Here is a 20,566-nt window from a genome sequence, read left to right as displayed (position 1 = left end):
TAACATTTAAAAACGCTGCCAGTTTTACGATGCCCTTGTAAACGGCAAGTCCTGATTCCACAGAGGTGAAAACGTAAAAGGAGAAGGGCATCTCAGAGTAAATACAAAGCTTGGTGGTGGGCACTCGCTGAGCGCTAGACCGACACTCTGGGGAGGAACGCGAGTGTCCGTGGTACTCCGCTATTCCTCACTCTTCTTGCTTTGCCAGGAAAGGACAAAGGGTGCGTTCAGAAGAAGTCACTGATCTACAGTGTTAAAACTCTCGTGCAGAGCCACACCTCACTCTGTCCCTGCTTTATAGCCCTTCTCTGCCAGCAGGGGAGAGGCAGAGGCATGATCCAACCAGAGCTGTTTCCAGGCAATCATTCTCTTCAACTTCATCAGACTCTAACCTGCTTCTTGTGGACAGGGTGACAGGCTAGGTGAGCTTTTTCCGTGTGTGTGTGTGTGTGTGTGTGTGTGTGTGTGTGTGTGTTTAATGCTTATTTCTGAGGGAGAGAGCATGAGCAGGAAAGGCAGAGAGAGAGGGAGATAGAGAATCAGATGCAGGCTCTAGGCTGTCAGCATGGAGCCCAACGTGGGGCTCGAACACACAAACTGAGAGATCATGACCTGAGCTGAAGTTGGACGCTTAACCAACTGAGCCACCCAGGTGCCCTGCTATTTTTTCCTTTTTAATTTCAGCCTCTCAGTCCCCCCTGCTTCCCACCCCTCCCCCAAGCTCCTTACAAAATTCTACCCATGTTTGCTGATTTCCTTATGTTAATGAAAAATTATTTTTGTCCTAACCTGGGACAGTTTCATGTATCTTCAGAGTCCACTACACTCTTAGGTTGTTGATAGAGTATGAAGAGAGTGCAGTAGGATTAAGTTTAAATATAAAAAAGGAGGTTCCAGGCTTTTACAAGTGCATTGACCATTATAGTGGCAGCCAGAACTACATATAGTTCTCTTCATAGTATTTGACCCCTTTCTGCCTCTGTTGAAATGAAACATAAGCCGTATGAGCCTGGGTGTGCATTTCTAGTGAGATCCTACTCATAGCTCATTAAGCCTTTGGGGAAACACATGCACGCACGACTTCCCTCTACCGATCTGAAAGCCTACATTCTTTATTCTTTTCTTTTTCCAGACATAATTTTTTAACACCCATGTTTCAAATTCTTTGTGCTTACACTGCTTTTCTGCTTCACAGAGAATGACCTCCTATATGATGGTCACCAGCAGAGTGGTCAAACAGCTGGCACGCAGTTGTAGGACTGCCCTGATGAAATGCCACCTTGCACACCGCCTCCTGAACGCCAAACCACTAGTCTGTTCCTTTCACCCCACAGAGACAGGGGATTAAGAAACAAACAAAAAACATAACATTCGTTTCCTAATAAAACAGGCTTAACATGGTCAAATCTGCACTTGAAAATGACCAGAGAGGGGTGCCTGGGCGGTTCAGTCGGTTGGGCGTCTGACTTCGGCTCAGGTCATGATCTCGCGGTTCGTGCGTTTGAGCCCCACGTTGGGCTCCGTGCTGAGCCTGGAGACTGCTTCGGATTCTGTGTCTCGCTCCCTCCCTCCCTCTCTCTGCCTCTCCCCTGCTTGTGCTCTTTCAAAAATAAACAAACATTAAAAAATTTTTTTAGAAAGAAAGAGAGAGAGAGAGAGAGAGAGAGAGAAAGAGAGAGAGAGAGAGAGAGAGAAAGAGAGAAAGAGAGAAAGAGAGAAAGAGAGAAAGAGAGAAAGAGAGAAAGAGAGAAAGAGAGAAAGAGAGAAAGAAAGAAAGAAAGAAAGAAAGAAAGAAAGAAAGAAAGAAAAACGAACGACCGACCAGAGAGCCATTTTACACAGGGCCTTTAGCCCCTCAGACAGCCTTGCTCTAGGGGAAAAATTCAGCTTTACAGAGTCTGAAGTCTGTAGGTCTCCTAACTGACAAGGATCCTGTTCAGCCAACAAGGGTCAGGAAAACCTGGCTTTAACTGCCCTACAACCGACTCGGCTAAGTCAGGCAGAAGGGAGCCGTCTCTTCTCTGGAACACTACCATGCTGTCCTGTGAGCCGAGATGTAGCTGAACACCTACCTAAATGCTCACGCCGTAAACAAACTCTGAAGCATAAGCTACAGTCCGAAACCCTTCCATGTGGACGCCCGCAGGAGCCCTCTGCATTCGCTCTCCTGGAAAACGGTTAGTAGCTACTAGGGCCCTGGAGGGAGATCCTATCAGATAAGCCTGGAGCCTTTGTACAGCTCAGTCTACAAACTCAAACATGGGAGTACAACTACAAACTGATTGGTTTCTTTTGCTGTGCCTCACGCGGGGCCGCTTATCAAGCCTGGTTTTGTTTTGTTTTGAAATAGAAAAATGGGACCTACACTGAGGAGTTCAATTCTCGAGCTCAGAAATCATCAGCCATTTTAGGAAGCCTCGAGAAAAAAATTTTCTTTCGATAGAGCACACTCACATAATCTGTTTGCTCTAGGGGAAGGGGGTAGCAGAGGGGTGAAGGTCAGGAGTTGAAAATATTATTTGACATGATAATTATTTTTGCAAGCTGCTGCAGCGGTGCGGGTGCGGCCGAGGTCTGGGACTTGGCACGCAGGAGTGCCCGCCTCGCGATCCGATCCCCCCCACCGAGCAGCCCACCACCTGCAGCCCGGGGCCGGGCCGGGGGAGGGGGGCGCCGGCAGACCCTGGCCTCTAGCCATGCTACCTCTCTTCGGGGCACCGGATCAGACAAGGCAGATAACCAGCCAAAAAAAAAGAGAAAAGAAAAAAAAAAAAGACAAGGAAAAGAAAAGACAAGGGGGAGAGGGAATGGGCAGAGAAAAAGACCTAAAATTTGGACTCAGAGGGTCTTTTCAAACACTTTAATCCTTTCGTGCTGATGGTTCCTGGAGCGTCGTGGCTGGCACTGGACCCTGTACCAGGAAAATCCGACTCCCTAAGCCAAAGCGTTAAAGAGAAGACTGCTAATCAGCTAAAGAGAAACTGGAATCTGTTCCCATCAAGTCCCTTTCTCCCCCCATCACCAGAGGGACACCACAGTGTTCTGAAATACACTCTTGACATCATTTGGCAGGCAACCCTATTCTGTTGAACATGATTCAGCCCTTAGGTTATTGTTTTTAATATTAGAAAGTGAGCTTTTAAATGCCAAACAAATTTTGCAGCAGGGGAACAAAAGATATTCCAAGTGGTCTCACCGGACCTTCTACCAACTGTGTCCACCAAATGGCTGAAAAGACCACCTTCCCGGAGCGTTTCAGAAATGAGGCGGAGACCCAGCTCTGTCCAACTATTACCTAATGCAAGACTTTGTTCTCCACGTTCACAGGGGCGGTATTTAAGGATCAGGGCTGAGCTGAGGCGGGCGAGGCTGTGGAGCGAGCACGCAGCGGTGTGAGCAGCAGAGGGAATGAGCGAGAACAGTGGCGCCGAGCCGAGGGGCAAAGCCTCGGCAGGAGCTCCCGTGGCTACGAGACGCGGCTCCTCGCTCACACTTACCTCCTGTCCATGTTGCCACTGACCATGAGGTTGGGAGGGCTGTCTCTGAGGTTGACGCAAGTGAAATCCCCGAGCGCGTTACCCAGCTTCGAGAGGCAGCGCTCTGCCTCCAGGCTGTACACCAGGATCTGGGAAGGAAGGAAGACGCGTGGGTTTGCAGCTGCACACAGGAGGCCTACATGCAACACCTCTCACTGCAGCCTTGCCCAGGGCAGGGCCACTGTTACTCCCCAGCTCCTTTTATAAGGGACAGGATCTGCCGCTTAATGTCCTTACCTTCTCCAAGGAGTGACAGTGTAGGGATATGGCTATTGGAATGACAAAAGGACACGCAAAAGAAAACAAAAGAACATCCCAAGAATTCCTCAGGCCAAGGTGCAAAATCCTAGGACACAAAAGAAAATGCCAAATGGGGATATGAGGTATCCCAATTTCCTAAGCCAGAAAAAGCAGCAGAGAAAACAAGGGTCACTGGCTGCTGAGAAGCCGCTTTCTGATTTTCTGCTGTCTGCAGATGAGCCAGCCTGTGTTCTCTTTATTTTTCCCCTCTCTCTGTGGATATCCCGGAAGGTAAAAACAACACTACAAGTTTCCGGGAAGACGGACACTTAATCACTACATGACCAGTGATTCCTTTAGGTTAAACTGCAAACCAAAACACAAAGCCTTGTTCCCAAACATTAAAAAAAAATTTTTTTATTGATATAATTGGTATAATCATATTGGTATAATGAACATTCCCAAACATTTCTCTCTTCAGCCACTCTCAACTTGCTAATTTCAGGAGGCTCTGTTCTATAAGGTATAGAGGCAAATAAGGTATCCTTGATCACTAGACAAGGTATTCATCATATTTGAACATTTCTGTGCTATCTCTCCAGCAAAAAGAAAAAAAAGGAGCATTTATGAGGAATCTTTCTAAAGAATATTTAAGTCTTTTACTAAACAAAAAATCTTAGTAATTCAGTGAATCAACATGAAATGCTTGCTATGCATTATTCACTGTTGTTAATACTGAAGATACAGCCCTTGCCCAAATTCACAGTTCAAAAGCCTCCTCATTCACCCACACTCACACACACACACCCTCCCTGAACACGCATTCTATCCTGTTGGTCATGTGGTTAAATTTATTGAACTCAGAAGTTTTAATGTTAATATTTTGTAGATACATTCTCCTCCCTTCTCACACACGTGAAAATGAAATGTGCTATCTTTTTCTTCTCAACCTATTCGATTACCAATTATCAGGATACAGATTCTTATTTCAGTACTGAGAGGTTGTGGGTCTCCACCTTGAAAACCACGATCTCTTCATCAACACACACTTCTAATAAGTGAACCTTTGGAAATGCTTCACAGTTTAAAAAAAAAGACTAATATTAATTAACTATTGTGAGCAGCACCGGAAAGAGGCTGAAAGGAAAGAGGCAATTTCAAAGTTTAAACCGCCTTCCTAATCATAAAGACTACAGAGAGCAAGCTAAATTTTATTTTCATTTTCACGCAGTTGAAAGGAAGTTTGAGAAAATTCCAACAATTTTAAATGAAAACAATTTCAACAATTCTAAAATATCCGAAAGAAGTTCTTCTTGCAAGTAATATTGATTAGAAGTAATCAAATCTATCTATAGTGAGTAACCTAAAAGTTGCATAAAATCCATTCCTGGAAGGATAAAAACAATTCAAACAGCAACCTCATGGTCTCTCATAATTTCCACACTTCTGTATCATAATAGAGCTTTCAGTAGAGTTGTTAGACTCAATTTCTTTTTGTTTTTATAATAGTTCCGCTTCCATCGTAGGAAGGTAAGCCTTAAAAGTGCAAAGGTCCGTGGTAAACCTAACAATTAAAATCTGGTATTGGGTCCATCTTTACTTTTTCTAGTTCATTTTTGACAAGTGGATAGGTCATCTCTGAGTGACACAGGGAACTCTGATCCCTCTCCAGAAAGACTGCAAATTCATCATAAAGGCACCAAAGTTCATAGCGAAGAGTCAAGTATTTTCTGAGATGTTTAATAATTCAATGAATCAGAATATCCAAAGAGTACCTTTACCATTAGGGTTAGTTAAAGACCACAGAGATTAGAAAACACATTACCCATCTCTGAGGCGGTTCTTTCCATGTTAAAAGTCCCTTAACGACCTTTACCATTTCTCCCTCCCTTGCTCGCTCCCTCCCACGCTCTCTCTCTTTTAATAAGGTTGAGCAAATGGGACTTCATTTTATCTGATTGCCACAGACTAGTGAGATTAATTATTCATGCTCACACTCCCCCTCTTGTTAAGACCATGCATTAGACTAATTTTTCTCTTTATTGCCCTAGTTGGGTGAGTCTCAACCCATGGCCACTTGACTCCCTCTCAGAGGTGTATGGATATGCTAGAAAGAAGGAAAATACTACCCAGAGCTAAAATCTTGGAGAAAATGTTCTGCATTCATGTGACCGCCAAATCAATAGATGCTGCTGGGGATTTTTCCTTTTAAGTACCAAGTGAAGGTTGCAGAAGAGCCTACATAGTGATTACAGAGCAAATTTTTATTTTAAGAATTATCTACAATGACCAACAGCTATTTTGCAGAGGTAACTATAGGATGTGCGGTGTTACAGTCGCAGGACACTGGGTGGCCCTCCCTGCTCTTTGGCTTCCAGGCAGATCGAGAGGGCACTGGATGGAAGCAAACACCATAGACAAAGAACTTCAGCAGAAAGTTTTTTTCTGTGTTTTTTCCTTCTCCTCGTAAAAACCTTAAAATATCTTCATAAATCCTGGTCTTAGAATCCAAACTTTAAATTCTGTCAGCTATTCAGATTTCTTTGAAATTCTTTTCTTAAAAAAAATTGTTTTCTGATTTCAAACGTAATAGATCTTGTAACAAATTCTAACACAACAGAATTAAATAAGGAGTGGTAACCTTCTGTAGGTCAATCTCAGAAATAACTACACTTCAGCAGTTCGGTGTATATACTGCTAGACTTTTTCTGACACAGGTCTGCCTTGCCTTTCTACGTGTGCGTGTGTGTGTGTGTAAAACTGTTTTTTCCCTGAATGGGGTTATTGTTTTATAACTTGTTTTTCCTACTTAAACAACAGGAGAGTCCTTTCTTCATTAGTATCTATAGGTAAATCTTGTTCTTTTTAATGCCTGCATAGAATTTCTTATGGATGTGTAATTTCGTATTGATGGCTATTTGGGCTGTTAATAAATTTTTAGACAAAATAACGTACTTCGTTACTGCAACAAATATTTATCAATCATCTTCTTTGCAGACGGTACTGGAATGAACAGGGACGGTGGGTGACACGTGGAGGCCTCAGCCTGCTGCCAGCTGCAACAAGCCGCCTCTTCACCAGCTGGTGCACGGCCACCGGCTGTCCTGCTCCTCGATATGTGGGACCCACCTCTCTGAGGAGGCCCACCTTACAGCCACATCCTAGCATCTGGTGTTGTAATGGCAGGGGCGGCAGGGTAGAATCAGGAAGTGGGGGGCGGCCACGGGGCCAGCATCTGGGATACCCCAGTGTGACCCGGAACACTCAGTGTGCCCAGGACTGGCCTTCCTATCAAAGCGTGAAGACAAGAGCTGACCAACGGCTACTGTCCCTGCAGTGGGCGAGGTCCTTCACCCACCTAGTAAGAAGTGAATATCGCACGGCAGAGGTTTCCTAAATGTGGGCACGCTGTTACCTTCATCATGAAACAGCACCCAGTTGCATACAGGAATCACTACGAAGAGATTACAGAGCCTCGCGGTCCCCGACTTTTGGTCACACACTGATGAATGAAGAAAGGAACTCCGTCTGTGTTTTGATTTTAAACTTACCAAAACAGTAAGTCCTCCTCATACACTTCTGTCAAAGGCATCACTCCAACACCCACCTGAGCAGCTGGCTGGCCTCCTCGGAACCGCAGCACTGCCTTTCCCAAAAAGTGAGGAGTGGTCAGAAGCCTTCCTTACGAGACAGTGGCATTTTCAAAAGCATGGGGAATTAAAGATCACTTGTCTGCTGCGTGGGGGAGGGGCAGAGAGAGAGGGAGACAGAGGATCCAAAGTGCGCTCCGGGCTGACAGAGAGCCCGACACGGGGCTTGAATCCACAAACTGAGATCACAACCCGAGCCGAAGTCAGATGCTTAACTGGCTGAGCCGCCCAGGCACCCCCTCTGCTGCTATTTTAAGAAGGGGAAGGGACAAGGAGAGCGGAAGGTTGGCAGATGGTAGGCTGAGAGAGTCCAAGATAAAAGGCATGGGGGTGGGTATTTGACTGAAATCTTTGGAGATGACAGTCTACCTACTTTTCTCTATTGATTCCCTAATAACCCGCCCCCACCACTACCACACATACTTTGCTCTTCTGAGGGGAGAAAGTCATGGTAAGAAGCCGAATTCTAGGGCATAAAGCAAACAGTTCTCACGTCCTCTCCTCTTCCACCCCAAGGAAGCTTATTTTGTGCTCTCTCTGTGCCTTTGGCAGAGTTCATCTCCTCTCGTCGGTAATGAAGGTATTTACTGTCTACACGCTTCAGCTGCTGTTTACGGGGTGCCGTCTCGAACGGCACGTCAGCTTCTTTTCTCGGACCCGTGGTTCTCAAACACCGGAAACTGGTTCGGCCAGGCCAGCTGAGGCTGTGCTACCAAGCGCCATGCCACATGCCATAGAACACTGCCTCGGACTCAGACCCTAAGTTCCTTAAGGAAGAAATCCTATCATTCATTCCTGCAGCACTGATCAAGGGCCCAGCATGTGCTTGGAGATGAACTGATTGGTACATTGGCAAATCTGGTAACCACAGTCTGGTTCACGATAAATACGCAGATACACCTTTTTTTGCTTGACGCATTCCCCCATTTCTGGATGCCTAATCCCGTTATTGGCTTATATAAAGAATTACTTCATCCTACTCAAAACAGAAGGAGGTTCCACAGATCCCTCTCCAGACCATCCAGATTCTAGAGCACTCCAACTGTAGCCAGGCTAAGGTTTTCTCTGACAGGGCAGCAGACTAGAATATGGGGAAAACCCTCCTGTTTACAAACACTGAAAATGCTGCATAAGATTCAGTCTATTAAATATTCCTCAAACATTCTGTTTAACTCCTGAGAAATCAGAGAAATTCGGAGGAGCCAAAAACGAAGAGGGCGCTAAAACCAGAAAAGGAAGGGGCACTCATGTCAGGGGCTGCTCTGAGGATATCTGCCAATGTCAGGAGCCCAGGAGCCCGGGGAGACAAGAGGCACGGTTTCTGGCCAGCACCAAGTGGAAACACCAGAACTGAGATGTCTGCCTATTGCTGGGGCCCTCGTACGGACGGGTACGCTCAGTAAAAATCAGACCAGTGGAGAAGCCTATCCATTGGCAAATAGAGCCTCTCTGGAAACTCGTTTCTGCCTCAGGTTCAACTCAGTGTGGAAACTGTTTGCCCCGGGTCTGCCCTCACCCAGGTTCACAGTTTAAATTTATACTACCTGTAAGGCCCAAAGCACCTGGGTGGCTCAGTCAGTCAAGCGTCCAACTCTTTGATTTCAACTCAGGTCATGATCTCTCATTGGCGGGATAGAGTCCCCCCCCCCCCCCCCCCCCCCCCCCCCCGCCGCCCACATAGGGCTCTGTGCTGACAGTCTGGAGCCTGCTTGGGATTCTCTCTCCCTTTCTCAAAAATAAATAAATAGACATTTAAACTACTTTCAAGGCCCCAAAGCCCCCTAGCCTGGTAACTGAAGTATTTTCAGGTTGGTAACAGGTCTCCTGGTAGCTGGCAGGGTCTTCTCAGGAGGAAGATCCTCTCAACCCAGGCCCCTTAGGAAACCTACAAATTGCTTTCCTTTTCTCCGCCATTGTGGTGTGGGCAGTTGACGGTTGTCTCCGTGACTTCTCACAAGACTTTCCGGATCAAGCAATTCATGGCCAAGGAACAAAAGCAGAATCATCCTATTCCCCAGTGGATTCAGATAAAAACCGGTAATAAAATCAGGTACAACTCCAAGAGGAGACACTGGAGAAGAACCAAGCTGCATCTACAAGGGATCGCACATGAGATGGCACACACATTAATGCTGCGTGAGGCCCCATGTTCCTCTCCTTTCACTCTGTAGTCATCCCTACGACCTGAACAATAGACCTGTTTTACCGGGGAAATGATTTTTGTCTGTTACTGTGCCTCTGCACCAGTAGGTTGGCTCAGTAAGAAATATGTGAGACCTTTTGATTGGAAAAAAACAAAGAACAAAAGAAAACCTACAAATCAAGATCAGCCAAATACAGCTCATAAAAAAAATCCCAAGGCAGGGCTGGGCAGGGGGGAGAGCAGAGAGGGAAAGAAACCACAAGAGACTCTTAAGGACAGAGAACAAACTGAGGGTTGATGGAAGGAGGTGGGTGGGGGATGGGCTAGATGGGCATTAAGGAGGCACTTGTGATGGGCACTGGGTGTTGTATGTAAGTGATGGATCACTAAATTATTCTGAAACCAATATTAGTATGTTAACTAAAATTTAAATTAAAAGTAAAAATAAATAAATAGATAGATATTTATGAGGCTCAAAAAAAAAATCCCAACTACAGAAAGGAACAACTCGTCAAAAATGAGAGGTAGAAAACAAACTGATTAGACTTCCAAGGATATCAGATGTTTATTAGATAAAACAAAAAACATATGCTGAAAATGTTTATAGAAATAAAATGGTGAGGAGTCAAAAGCATCAAAGAAGCCTCTGCAAAAACAAAACAAACAATTTCTAGAAATTACAAAGGCAACGGACGAGCTAGAGAATTAAAGTCCAAGGAATTCCATGAACTGAAGACAGATTTGAAGACGTCACTTAGAATGCAACACGGAGAGGCAGAGATGGAAAATGTGAGTGAGCAGCGCACAGCCCAGAAGAGAGGACAAGCTGGTCCAACACACATCTGCCCTGAGTTCCAGAGAGGAAGAACAGACAGGATGAGGGAGAAGAAAATTTCCACAATGACTGAGAATGTTCTACAACCGGAAGGAGGAAGCACAAGAGATCCAATGGGAAAAATGAAAGTACAGGCACACCTAGAGACATCAGAGAGAAACCACAGAAAAGTAAGACTAGGAAAAGATCTTCAAAGCAGACAAAAGAGGAGGAAGAGGCTTGAGCACAATGACCGTTAGACTGACAGCCAAGCTCTCAGTGGACCCAATGGAGTCCAAACCGATCGTCTCTCCAAAGGGCTGAGTGTAGAGGACTGTCAACCCACAGTTATAAGGGACCAGCAAAACTACCTTTAGACTGAGGCCAAAAAAAAAAGAGGTTCTTGGGGAAAAATACAGAGAACTCCTGCGCCTAGGAGACCCTCACTAAAGGAACTTCTTAAGAGTATATTTTTGGAAGGTGGAAAATCATTCCAGAAAAAAGGTCTGAGGTGCTGGAAGGAACGGTGAGCAAAGATTCAGGTAAATGTGCTTAGAAGTCCGCAAATACTGATTATCCACAATAACCCTGCCGATCTGGGTTAAATAAGTAGTTCAAACTGCACGTGGTCCTTATTCCAAACAGACGAGTGCCACGGGTCAGGGCACTGCACCACGGCCACAAAGATGCCGGCTGCCCAGGGGGCCCTCTGGCACTATGGTGTGGAGTGGACAGGTACTTCCCGGAGACCTGTGCTGTGTTTGGCACCATGGGAGGGACTGAATGTGGATCTGATGAAAGAATGAGTGAGTGCTACACATCTCGGCCTGTGTCTATCGATCCCGGGCCCACGGCACACCGGCCTACATTAGCGATCTGCTCCGTGCATACAAATGAACACATTAAGTCCATTGGCTTTTCCACTCATGGCAACGTATTTAGCTGTTTCATAAGTGGGAGGTACAGTTCGTTCAGTACGGCTCTTGAGGTACAAAACTAGTAATTCCCATTTAAAACAATACAAAAGGTACAAGAGAAAAAGACTTCTCAGTCTTTGGGGTAGAATTTACTCAGGTAAATGACCCAAGCTGCTGTCCTGACCCAACATAAATATGGCCTGCAAAAATGTGGTTAAAATTTCACTACAAAACAATGCAGGGCCAGCATATTCATACTCACATGCAAAGCTAAGTCAACAGCCTCTATAAATTCACAGATGAGCTAAGATTAAAAAAAAAAAAAAAAAACGAGGAGGAAGACAGACAATTGGGGAGGGAGGGGGGACCTAGTGAGAAAAGAGTAAATCATACACAAAACAGCCAATAAAAAAATAAAAAAGCAGTTAATATACATGAATAATGGATGTCTGATTTAAAAGCAGTTTACTCCGATATGATGTAATTTTTGACAATCAGCCAGAGAGACTATTTTGTAAGTCCTTGCCAGAGAGAAGTCAGAGCGTGAGGCTTGGTAACACGGCGGATCTGTGAACATGTGCAAAATGACTTTCACCACCAGCCCAAAGGTGACTGTCTGTTGGCAAACAGAAAGTTGCCTCTCAGGTGCACTTAGCAGCAGCAACCAGCAAGACGTGAAGCTTGAAGAAACGGACCCCCGACACGAGCGCAGGCCCCCGAAACGTGGCACCCCCTCCACGGTCTCCATGACATGCTCCTGGCACGGGCCACGCTCACATGCAGCACAAAGGGAGCAGCAGCCTGGGCTGCTTTCATGTTGAAGTTTTAATTGGAGTGACAAGCCCACAAGGCCAAGATATTTCAGAGATGGGACCGTGTTGCTGAGAGTCGCCAGGCGCTGGGGGGGCAAGGCCCGTGTGCGCTCCCCACCAGCACGTGCCAATGCACCTGCAACCCCCGCTGTTCCAGGACTGGACCCTGCCTGGGAAGGCACTGCCAATCACCGTGGTCTGTGCCAAACGCAAGGGCTCTGTGGCGCGGGCAGATGTCTACAAAGGACCAGAGCGAGGCCAAACCAACACCTATTATGACCTAAACCCGAAAGCAACCCAGAGAGCAAGAGTAAGCTCGGGTGAAAACGCAGGCAGATGTAACCCGCATCTCTCTCTCTCAGCCCTACGTTCATAGATGCTGGAAATAAGAAAGGCAGGTCTACTTTGTGGAGTGAGCAGAATACAGCTCCCTGCTTTGCTTCAGGGCTCTCTCTAGACAATCTCTGTCCTAGTGCTAGAATAAAGAACAGAGAGGTGGCCACAAACAACCGGATAAGGGGCACATAAAATCAACAGGAAATGCTCCTTGTCAGAGCATTCAGCCCAATGAAGAGATTACACTGGGTATACAAACGTCTAACCGAAAGCTGAAAATCCTCCCGTCCTCCTGTTATGTCCCAACACGCCTCATGGTAACAAAGAGCACAGCCAGTTTCAAAGCCCTTCACAAATATTAGCCACATGTAACTGATCATAGCCCCCACGAGAAAGAAAGTTATTACATCTCTCTCCTATAGGGAAGAAAAGGGAGGCTGCAGACTCTGAAATGAATTCTTCAAAATGATAGGCAACTGAGACGTTATTTTTTCAATAGGAAGATTACAAGTGAGACGATCATCACGTGAAGGTATCTGTAAGCCTACAGACTCCACATCGCTCCTGAAGTTCAGGCTATCACACTGGCTCGGTTCTCAATTTTCCTTTGACGAGCCTGGAGACTTCTCGTTTGGCCCCAGGTTAGACTTGACAAAGGCTTTGAAGGGGACAGACAGGCAGAGTGGGGCTAAAATCAGATCACAGGACCAGGACGGCCGACGGAGGAGGCCAGCAATTGCAGTGAACAATCGGCCTTTGGCGTAGGGCCGACAGTCCACCCCGCCAGTGTGGTTCACGACTGCACCCACACGCATGAGCTTAGACGTGTTCTGTACATAAGGAATGCTATACATAGCAGCTGTTAATGATAATTCTGATATTCCTTTCATATAAATCCTTTCAGAATATTCCACGTGATTCTCACAGCCACCAAGAGGAAAACAGACAAATACTACTGCCTACGTTTTATACATGAAGAAACTAAGGCCTAGAAATGCTTGAATAGCTTGCCCCAATTACACAGGTGATGACAGTAGCCAAGGACACAGCAGGCAGAGCCCATCCTGTCCCATCCCTACATCAGTGTCTGCCACCATATCACAATGCCTTTCTGGATTCCAAGAAAAATGGTTAATAATGGCTGACGCTTACAGCGTTCTCTCAGGTGCAAAAGCCCACCATGACGCAGTCTCTCACCCGATCCCCACAATCCCATATGGTGGGTATTATGACTTTACACCCTGTATACATGCGGAAGCGGAGGTGTGGAGAGGTCAAAGCATCTACACAGTGAGGAGGTTTGGGGACCAGGATTCAAACCTTGGTGGCAGGCCTCCAAGCCGATGCTCTTTAAACCTCCGCCCCGGGATGCACAAGAGTATGGCCCCTGGACGAGTGGCATCATAGCCCTCGCTAGACATGCAGATTCTTGTGTTCTCCCACCCCAGAGCCCCCGACTCAGAAGCCTTGGGGTAGGGTGCAGAGGTCCATATATTTCTGTGTCCCCTGGCACCTGAGAACCCCTGCACTAACCTATACTACCTCCCAAGCCAAAAATGAGTCTCCACCAGGACAGAAGTGTTACTCAACTATAAATGCTCACTTCCTGCCTCCTAGCTGATGCCAATCTGGTTAAGAATCGTGAGGGGGAAGCGACAGTACCAAAACGTGAGATTTACAGCCACGTGCCACACAAGTCAGAGAAGAAGGGTATGCGCTGAGAGTCAGACATCAGTAAGGCTCCTTCTGGCAAGTGGGACTCTGGACGGACCTTCCCTGAAAGGACGTGGGGAGACAGGAGGGGAAGAGGGAACGCTACCGCTAGTCAGTAACATGGCATATTCTGGATCGAGTTGGCCTGGCTGGAGCAAGGGGCTGTTCTGGAGGTGTGGGATGCAGGACGGAAATCCGACCCCCCCAGGTCTTGAGGGCCACGCTGAAGGCCAGCACCAGGGCCTTACCCACAGTCCTCAGCACGCAGCCCTCACTCTGGTAAAACCAGACAGGGACCATGAGGAGGTAGGCTGATAGGTGGTCTAAGAGGCAGTGGTGGGGAGAGGGCAGAGACAAGGGAGGGGGGCCTGGGGAGCAAATACTTTCATGTCATTTTTGTGAACATGAGACAAGAGTTCACACCCCGAGGAAACACTGCAGGGCAATGGGGCCACCCAGGGGAGTAGATGGAGCCTCAGCCAGAGGTCCTAACCTAGAAAGGATCTGGATATTGAATTTGGTCCAGATCCAGCCAGTCGGTCCCTTATCAATGGACGTTTCTGGAGCAGGAGAGCTGAGCAGAGGCTGGGGCCCACGCCCCAGCAGACCTACTTTCTGCCTGCTGAACAGTTCAGAAGATTTCTGGCCTCGGGGTTTTTTCCTTTTTCCTTTTTTCTTTTCTTTTCTTTCTTTTCTTTTCTTTCTTTCTCTCTCTCTCTCTCTCTCTCTCTTTCTCCTTCCTTCCTCCCTCCCTCCCTCCCTCCCTTCCTTCCTTTGAAACAAATAGTTACCATCTTATAATTCTGTAGGTTGGAAACCTACTGTGGGTCTCACTGGCTAACATCCAGGTGTCAGCTAGCTATGTTCCGTGCTAAAGCCTAGGGAAGAATCCGTTTCCTTGCCTTTTCCAGCTTCTAGAAGCTGCCCACATTCCCTGGCTCTTAGATCCCTTCCCTCCGTCTCAACTGGGGGTCGGGACCTTCTCATGTGACATTACTCCGACCTCCTCTCCTGCCTCCCTCCTTCCACTTTTAAGGACCCTTGCGATTACACTCGGTTCCACCAGATAATCCAGAACAATCTCCCTATTTTAAGGTCAAGAGATTGGCAACCTTACTTCCATCTACAGCCTTCATTCCCCTCTGTCATGTAACCTAACCTATTCACAGGTTCCAATAACTGGACGTTTGGTGAGGGGCACTCTTTTGGATTCCTGGCCTCATTTGAACACACTGTAAACCTCCTAACTCATCTCAAATTCCTTAATGTGGAATACGATCAAACTTGGACTGAGCTAGAGTTTTCTTTTACCCTGCAAATTAGTAACACACAGAGAGAATGCTTAGAAGAATAACTTTGTGTCCATTAGGACTCATCTGCAACTCAATAATTTATCATTATTAACCCACTCTAACATGACGCCTTGTAGGAGACTGAAGAGCTGAGTGAATGAATAAATCATATTCCATCTATGGAATGAATAAAAAGCAAAGTTCTCTAACTTGTAATATTTTGTTAGTCTAGTCCAAGCTGCTATGCGTACTTGAAAACAGTAAAATGTCATAAGTGTTCTGAAATTCCACTCACACAGGTCATCTGTGTGCCTTCTTTTTCCTACTCTTTGCCAAGCTACCCATCAGTTTCAAATGTGTGTGTGTGTGTGTGTGTGTGTGTGTGTGTGTATCAAAAGCATGAAGCCTATTCTATGGTGTTATTGCTTTTACTTCCAGGGCAAAGACAAACATTTCCAATAGCCACCCCTTGATCTTTATTAACTTAAAAAACAAGCTAATTTTTAACCTTAACAAAACCTAGTTGCTGCTTGGGCTATATTTACTTTAAGGCTGATGTGTCACAAAGAAACCAAAGCCATAACTATTTGTGAGGTGAAACAAACACAAAGGTCAACTCCAAGTTCACGCTCTTCCATGGGTGCGGAATGGTAAACCAGGACGGAAAGTCCATGTAATTGATCAGGAAAGCCATTAGAAAAATCAGGCCCTGTTAATAGATCGGTAGATCTTCTTTGGATAGGTGAAGGGGATTAAGAGGTACAAACTTCCAGTTGTAAGTTATGGGGATGAGAAACACAGCACAGGAAATGTAGTAATACTGTAAAAACACTGTATGCGGACAGACAGAATAACCGAATGTACAGACCTGTTAAATCACTATGTGGAACACCTGAAACTAATACGACACTGCATGTCGGCTATATCTCAGTTAAAAAAGAGAGAGAGAAAATTAGGCCCTAACTAAAACTCTAAGCTAATTCAAGGGGCAAAAGAGAAGAAAGGCAACGAGATTATATACATCTTGTAATCTTGCTTAGAACTTCAAGAATACTGGTCAATGTTTTTAAAACTTCCAAAATGATACAAATGTCACTGGTGTACAAAAATCATGCAAATGTGAGCAAAGACAAAGATGTGCGAGACACAGCGCCAGCCCTCCAGCCCTCTCCGATAAGGCTTTTGACACAAAGGGACTCGGCATTCACATTAACTTACTCCAGTAGTTCTGCAAGAAGCTAAGTGGGTCCATCCCTTATCTATTCTAAATGTATTCTTCCAGAACAATTTTCAGGAAAATGAATGTCGGGAAGCACCACAGACTGCTATTACTACAAGTACGGCCCTAGCCCAGCCCCGCACCAGCCCCTGGGCCCCTGTGTTCCGGCCGGCCCACATCACCCCAATGCTGCTCTCCCCCCTCCCAGACTCCCTCCTCCAGGCCTGATGCCTCTGTCTGGACTTGCACCCGGCCCAGGCTCTCCTGAAGAACTCCCACTTGACCTAAAGCCGGGGGGGGGGGGGGGGGGGGGGGGGGGGGGGGAGGCCAAGGAGGAAACTGACAAGTGCTGAGCACCAGCCATGTGCAAAGCCCACCACCTGCCTTTGCCGGGTCTTTTCCCTTTCTAAACGGGGAGCCTGAGGCATGCAAGTGACCCACCTAAGGTGTAACTGACTCCAGAACCCTTGCTGAGTCCCCAGTGGTTACAGAGCTTCTCGAATGGAGCTGAAAACACTTTCCCCTGTACTTCCTTTCTCCGACTTTGTCACTCCCTTTCAGCAGTGATTCAGGACCGCTAGAGACCCTCAAGCCCTCTTAGCTTCCGTGAGCCGCAGTACTCCCAAGAAATACAGAATCACCTGCCATGGCTGCACAGGATATCAGAGGCAGTCCCGAAGGTCTCTAAAGTCAGAGGTTCTGTGCTCTGTCCTGAGAAACCCCAGGGCTAGGGAGGTGCTCCAAGGCTTTCATGACATGTGAGTGTTATTATTAACAACATAGAACAATTATATCACCTCCTGACACCATTTTAATACTAAAACGTGTCCAAAATGCATTTGGGTGCTTTTTGGTTTTTCTTTTTTCTTTTTCTTTTTTTTTTTTTTTGCATTTGAAGGTCCAATCATCATCTATTTATCTGTAGAACTTTTCATTACCCTGAAATTCAACAACATCAGGAAGAGGGCGCCCACAGGGCCTCGGGTCCATTTTGATGAGGTGAAAACCACCTTTATGTTGCTAAGTTGTTGGTAAGGCCCACAAGGCTGTAACCCCCCATGCAGATGTCATGTGTGATTCATCTGTTTCCAGTGCTGATCAGAAATTCAGCTTTAAGGTATGTGTGCGATAAGCAGTCATTAACAACGGCCGCAACCACAACAGCAAAAATGATGGTCAGCCTCACTCAGGAACCCAGAAAACTGGTCTTCAAGAGCTATTTTCTTAAATTTCTCCAAGAACAAAACATACAGATATAGTTAAAGCTTTCAAGGTGAGAGTGAAAAGAAAATTAGCCATTTACTTTGTGAACTTTAAATTTTAAATCAGTCATCCTGCTTGTGAAATACCAAGCTTTTATTCTCTGCAATAGAACCTTGAGCAAAAAATGGACGTTCCATTCTGGTGTAGGTATGGGAGAGCAGCGCCCGAATCCACAGGCGCTGTGTTTCTGATTCCGAAGGCTCTCTCAGACAGATATTTCAAGTTGTGATGAGTACAAGCAACCAGTCCAGAGTCTTTTCACGTCCACGTACAGGGAATGATTATCATAGGAGACGTTAGCAATTATTTTCCAGCGTGATGTAAGCTGAGGCAGCAGGGCCAAGCAAGCGTCCTTGTCAAACATATTCCAGCCTTCTGGATTACTTCACTCGCATCTCCCTGATTAGGATGCGCGCCGCATGCTGCTTAATACAATCTGCCGTCGAATGCCAAGTACTTCAGAACTAAATTAGGAAATATGTCCAAATACATAGAATGACGCTAAGAGCCCTAAGTGGGTCTCTCTCTTTCCTTTATGAGGCATGAGGCTCATCATCAACATAATGCTCTTAAATGAGGCAATTCTATCTTCTAACCCTCTACCTCTGAGAGCAAAATTTAATTCAAGCAGCAAAAGAATTAATAAAGATAATATGGTATCATAAATACCATTCTCATGGAGGAAGTATTTTTGACAGAGTCAGGAAATGTGAGACACACAAACAAATTTTAGAGGGATGTTAACAGAAGTGACACTGATTTCTACACGGCAGCATGATGGAGAGGCCAGAGTAATCACAACCACATCTTTTTTCCTTCAGTCACTTGGCAATGGCTACCTTTCAGGTCATCGATGCCAATGAAGGTAAGAGCCCAAGAAGGCAATATCAAAACTCTGGAACCCCTAAATCTGGGGATCCTTGCACACAGGCAAACCAAGATATACTGGGACACTACTCTCTCTCTCTGAACCCTCCTACCTGAGCCGGAAATAGCTGAACAACCAGCTGTGTTTACAAGCCTTTTCTTTTTAATTTTTTAAAAAGCTTATTTATTTATTTTGAGAGAGCACATGAGTGGCAGAGGGGCAGAGAGAGAGAGAGAGAGAGAGAGAGAGAGAGGGAGAGGGAGAGGGAGAGAGAATCCCATGCAGCGGGGCTCAATCTTATGACTGTGAGATCCCGACCTGAGCCGAAATTAAGAGTTGGACACTCAACCAACTGAGCCACCCAGAGGCTCCTACAAGCCTCTTCTTAAGACTAAATACACTTCTGCTCTGTTCCGTGTTTCATTTCCTTAGGAGACTATGTGTAGTAAGAGGGCTAGGTTCTTGACAAGTGCCAGTTTGCTGAAGTCTATGCAGAATGCCGTTGTCAAGCTCCGATGCCAGGAACACAACTGGTGTTCTGTAACTCTCTGTGCCGAACACAGGTCCGGCTGGCTGGCTAGATGTGTGAATGGATGGATTTGAACCATTATTACTTGATGCTCAGACAGCTGTGGTGCCTATAAAATGCTAATGTGATCATCATACGGTGCAAGGATGTTCTCCTGCTAAACGAAAATAACGCCTCTGGAATACTTCTACAGGTTAGGGGAATTCTGGTTGCTGACTCGAATTCTGTGTCAGTATTTGGACTTCACTGTCCGCTTTGATCACGGTTAATCAATAACGGATTATAACTAAACCCCCGTTCTGTATCAGTAAAAACGAAGATAAACCAAACTCTCTGTTCTCATAAAGCTTTCATCTGAGTCCTAAATATACAGGCCAGAGGCACAGACACAAACCCCCCTGTGTATATAGCTCCAGGCAAACTCTACTGGTAATGGTCTCGCATCAACCTAATAAAATGTGCTGGGCCACATGCGGCCGGGCCACAGCACAGATGTAGCCAAAACATGGTACTCACAAGCACGGTGACACCGAGCAACGCACATGAGACTGTTTGGGAATTATGATATTACGATATAGGATTGCAGGAGGACACTAAAATCTCACAGCGTCACCCATAACATGGCTTAATTCACACAGGGATATCACATGACAATTTCAATTCCTAAAAATGCAGGTTTTTCTCAGGAAGCAGACAATCCATTAAACGTAATCAGACGGAAAGTGCTGCCTCCTCAAAAATGAGGGAAGTTTCATAGGGAAAGCCTGGCTTCCCTCACGTTCCTGTGGGCGGCACTCATGTCGGAGAAACAGCTCCATGCAAAGTTATTACCAAACTACGAACAACAACCGACTCTCCACCCACACAAGTGATGGAGGGTTTGAAGCCGCACTCACAAAATATTTGGATGACTAATGCTACCGTCAGATTTCGAAGAGGTCGTTAAACACGCTCTTGTAGCAAATTTATTTCCACTCTTCATTTTAAAACCCCGATGAAAAATACCGGGTAATCACTTATTTGAGGGACTAGAAACTTTTAAAAATGGATTTTCATAAAATCAATAGATTAATCAGCTGATTCTTATAATCAATGCTTTTAACTGGGTTGAAAAACCCAAAAGGCATCCCAAACAGCACTTTCTTACATCGATGTTGAAAGGATGCTCCCGGTCTAAATTTGAGCTCAACACTCTGCCCCTTTGCTGGTTTCTCAAATATATCCACTCACGTAA

General features: G+C 45.8%; 2 protein-coding genes across 2 annotated transcripts in view; one reads left to right on the top strand and one right to left on the bottom strand.

The window, feature by feature from the left end:
* FBXW8 (F-box and WD repeat domain containing 8) overlaps positions 1-20,566 on the bottom strand; it is a 120,127-nt gene that overhangs the window by 14,744 nt on the left and 84,817 nt on the right. Inside the window, exon 8 of the mRNA XM_043557699.1 lies at positions 3,498-3,625. Coding sequence (XP_043413634.1) covers positions 3,498-3,625 — 128 coding nt within the window. The remainder of the gene's footprint in view (positions 1-3,497; positions 3,626-20,566) is intronic.
* LOC122470900 (60S ribosomal protein L39-like) lies at positions 6,062-9,597 on the top strand. The gene is made up of 2 exons (XM_043559155.1): positions 6,062-6,085; positions 9,355-9,597. Exons 1-2 carry the CDS (start codon positions 6,062-6,064, stop codon positions 9,595-9,597), a joined length of 267 nt encoding a protein of 88 aa, XP_043415090.1.

This window comes from Prionailurus bengalensis, chromosome D3, assembly GCF_016509475.1.
Source record: "Prionailurus bengalensis isolate Pbe53 chromosome D3, Fcat_Pben_1.1_paternal_pri, whole genome shotgun sequence".
In the NCBI taxonomy this organism is placed as follows: domain Eukaryota; kingdom Metazoa; phylum Chordata; class Mammalia; order Carnivora; family Felidae; genus Prionailurus; species Prionailurus bengalensis.
This window is presented reverse-complemented; position numbering and strand designations above follow the sequence as displayed.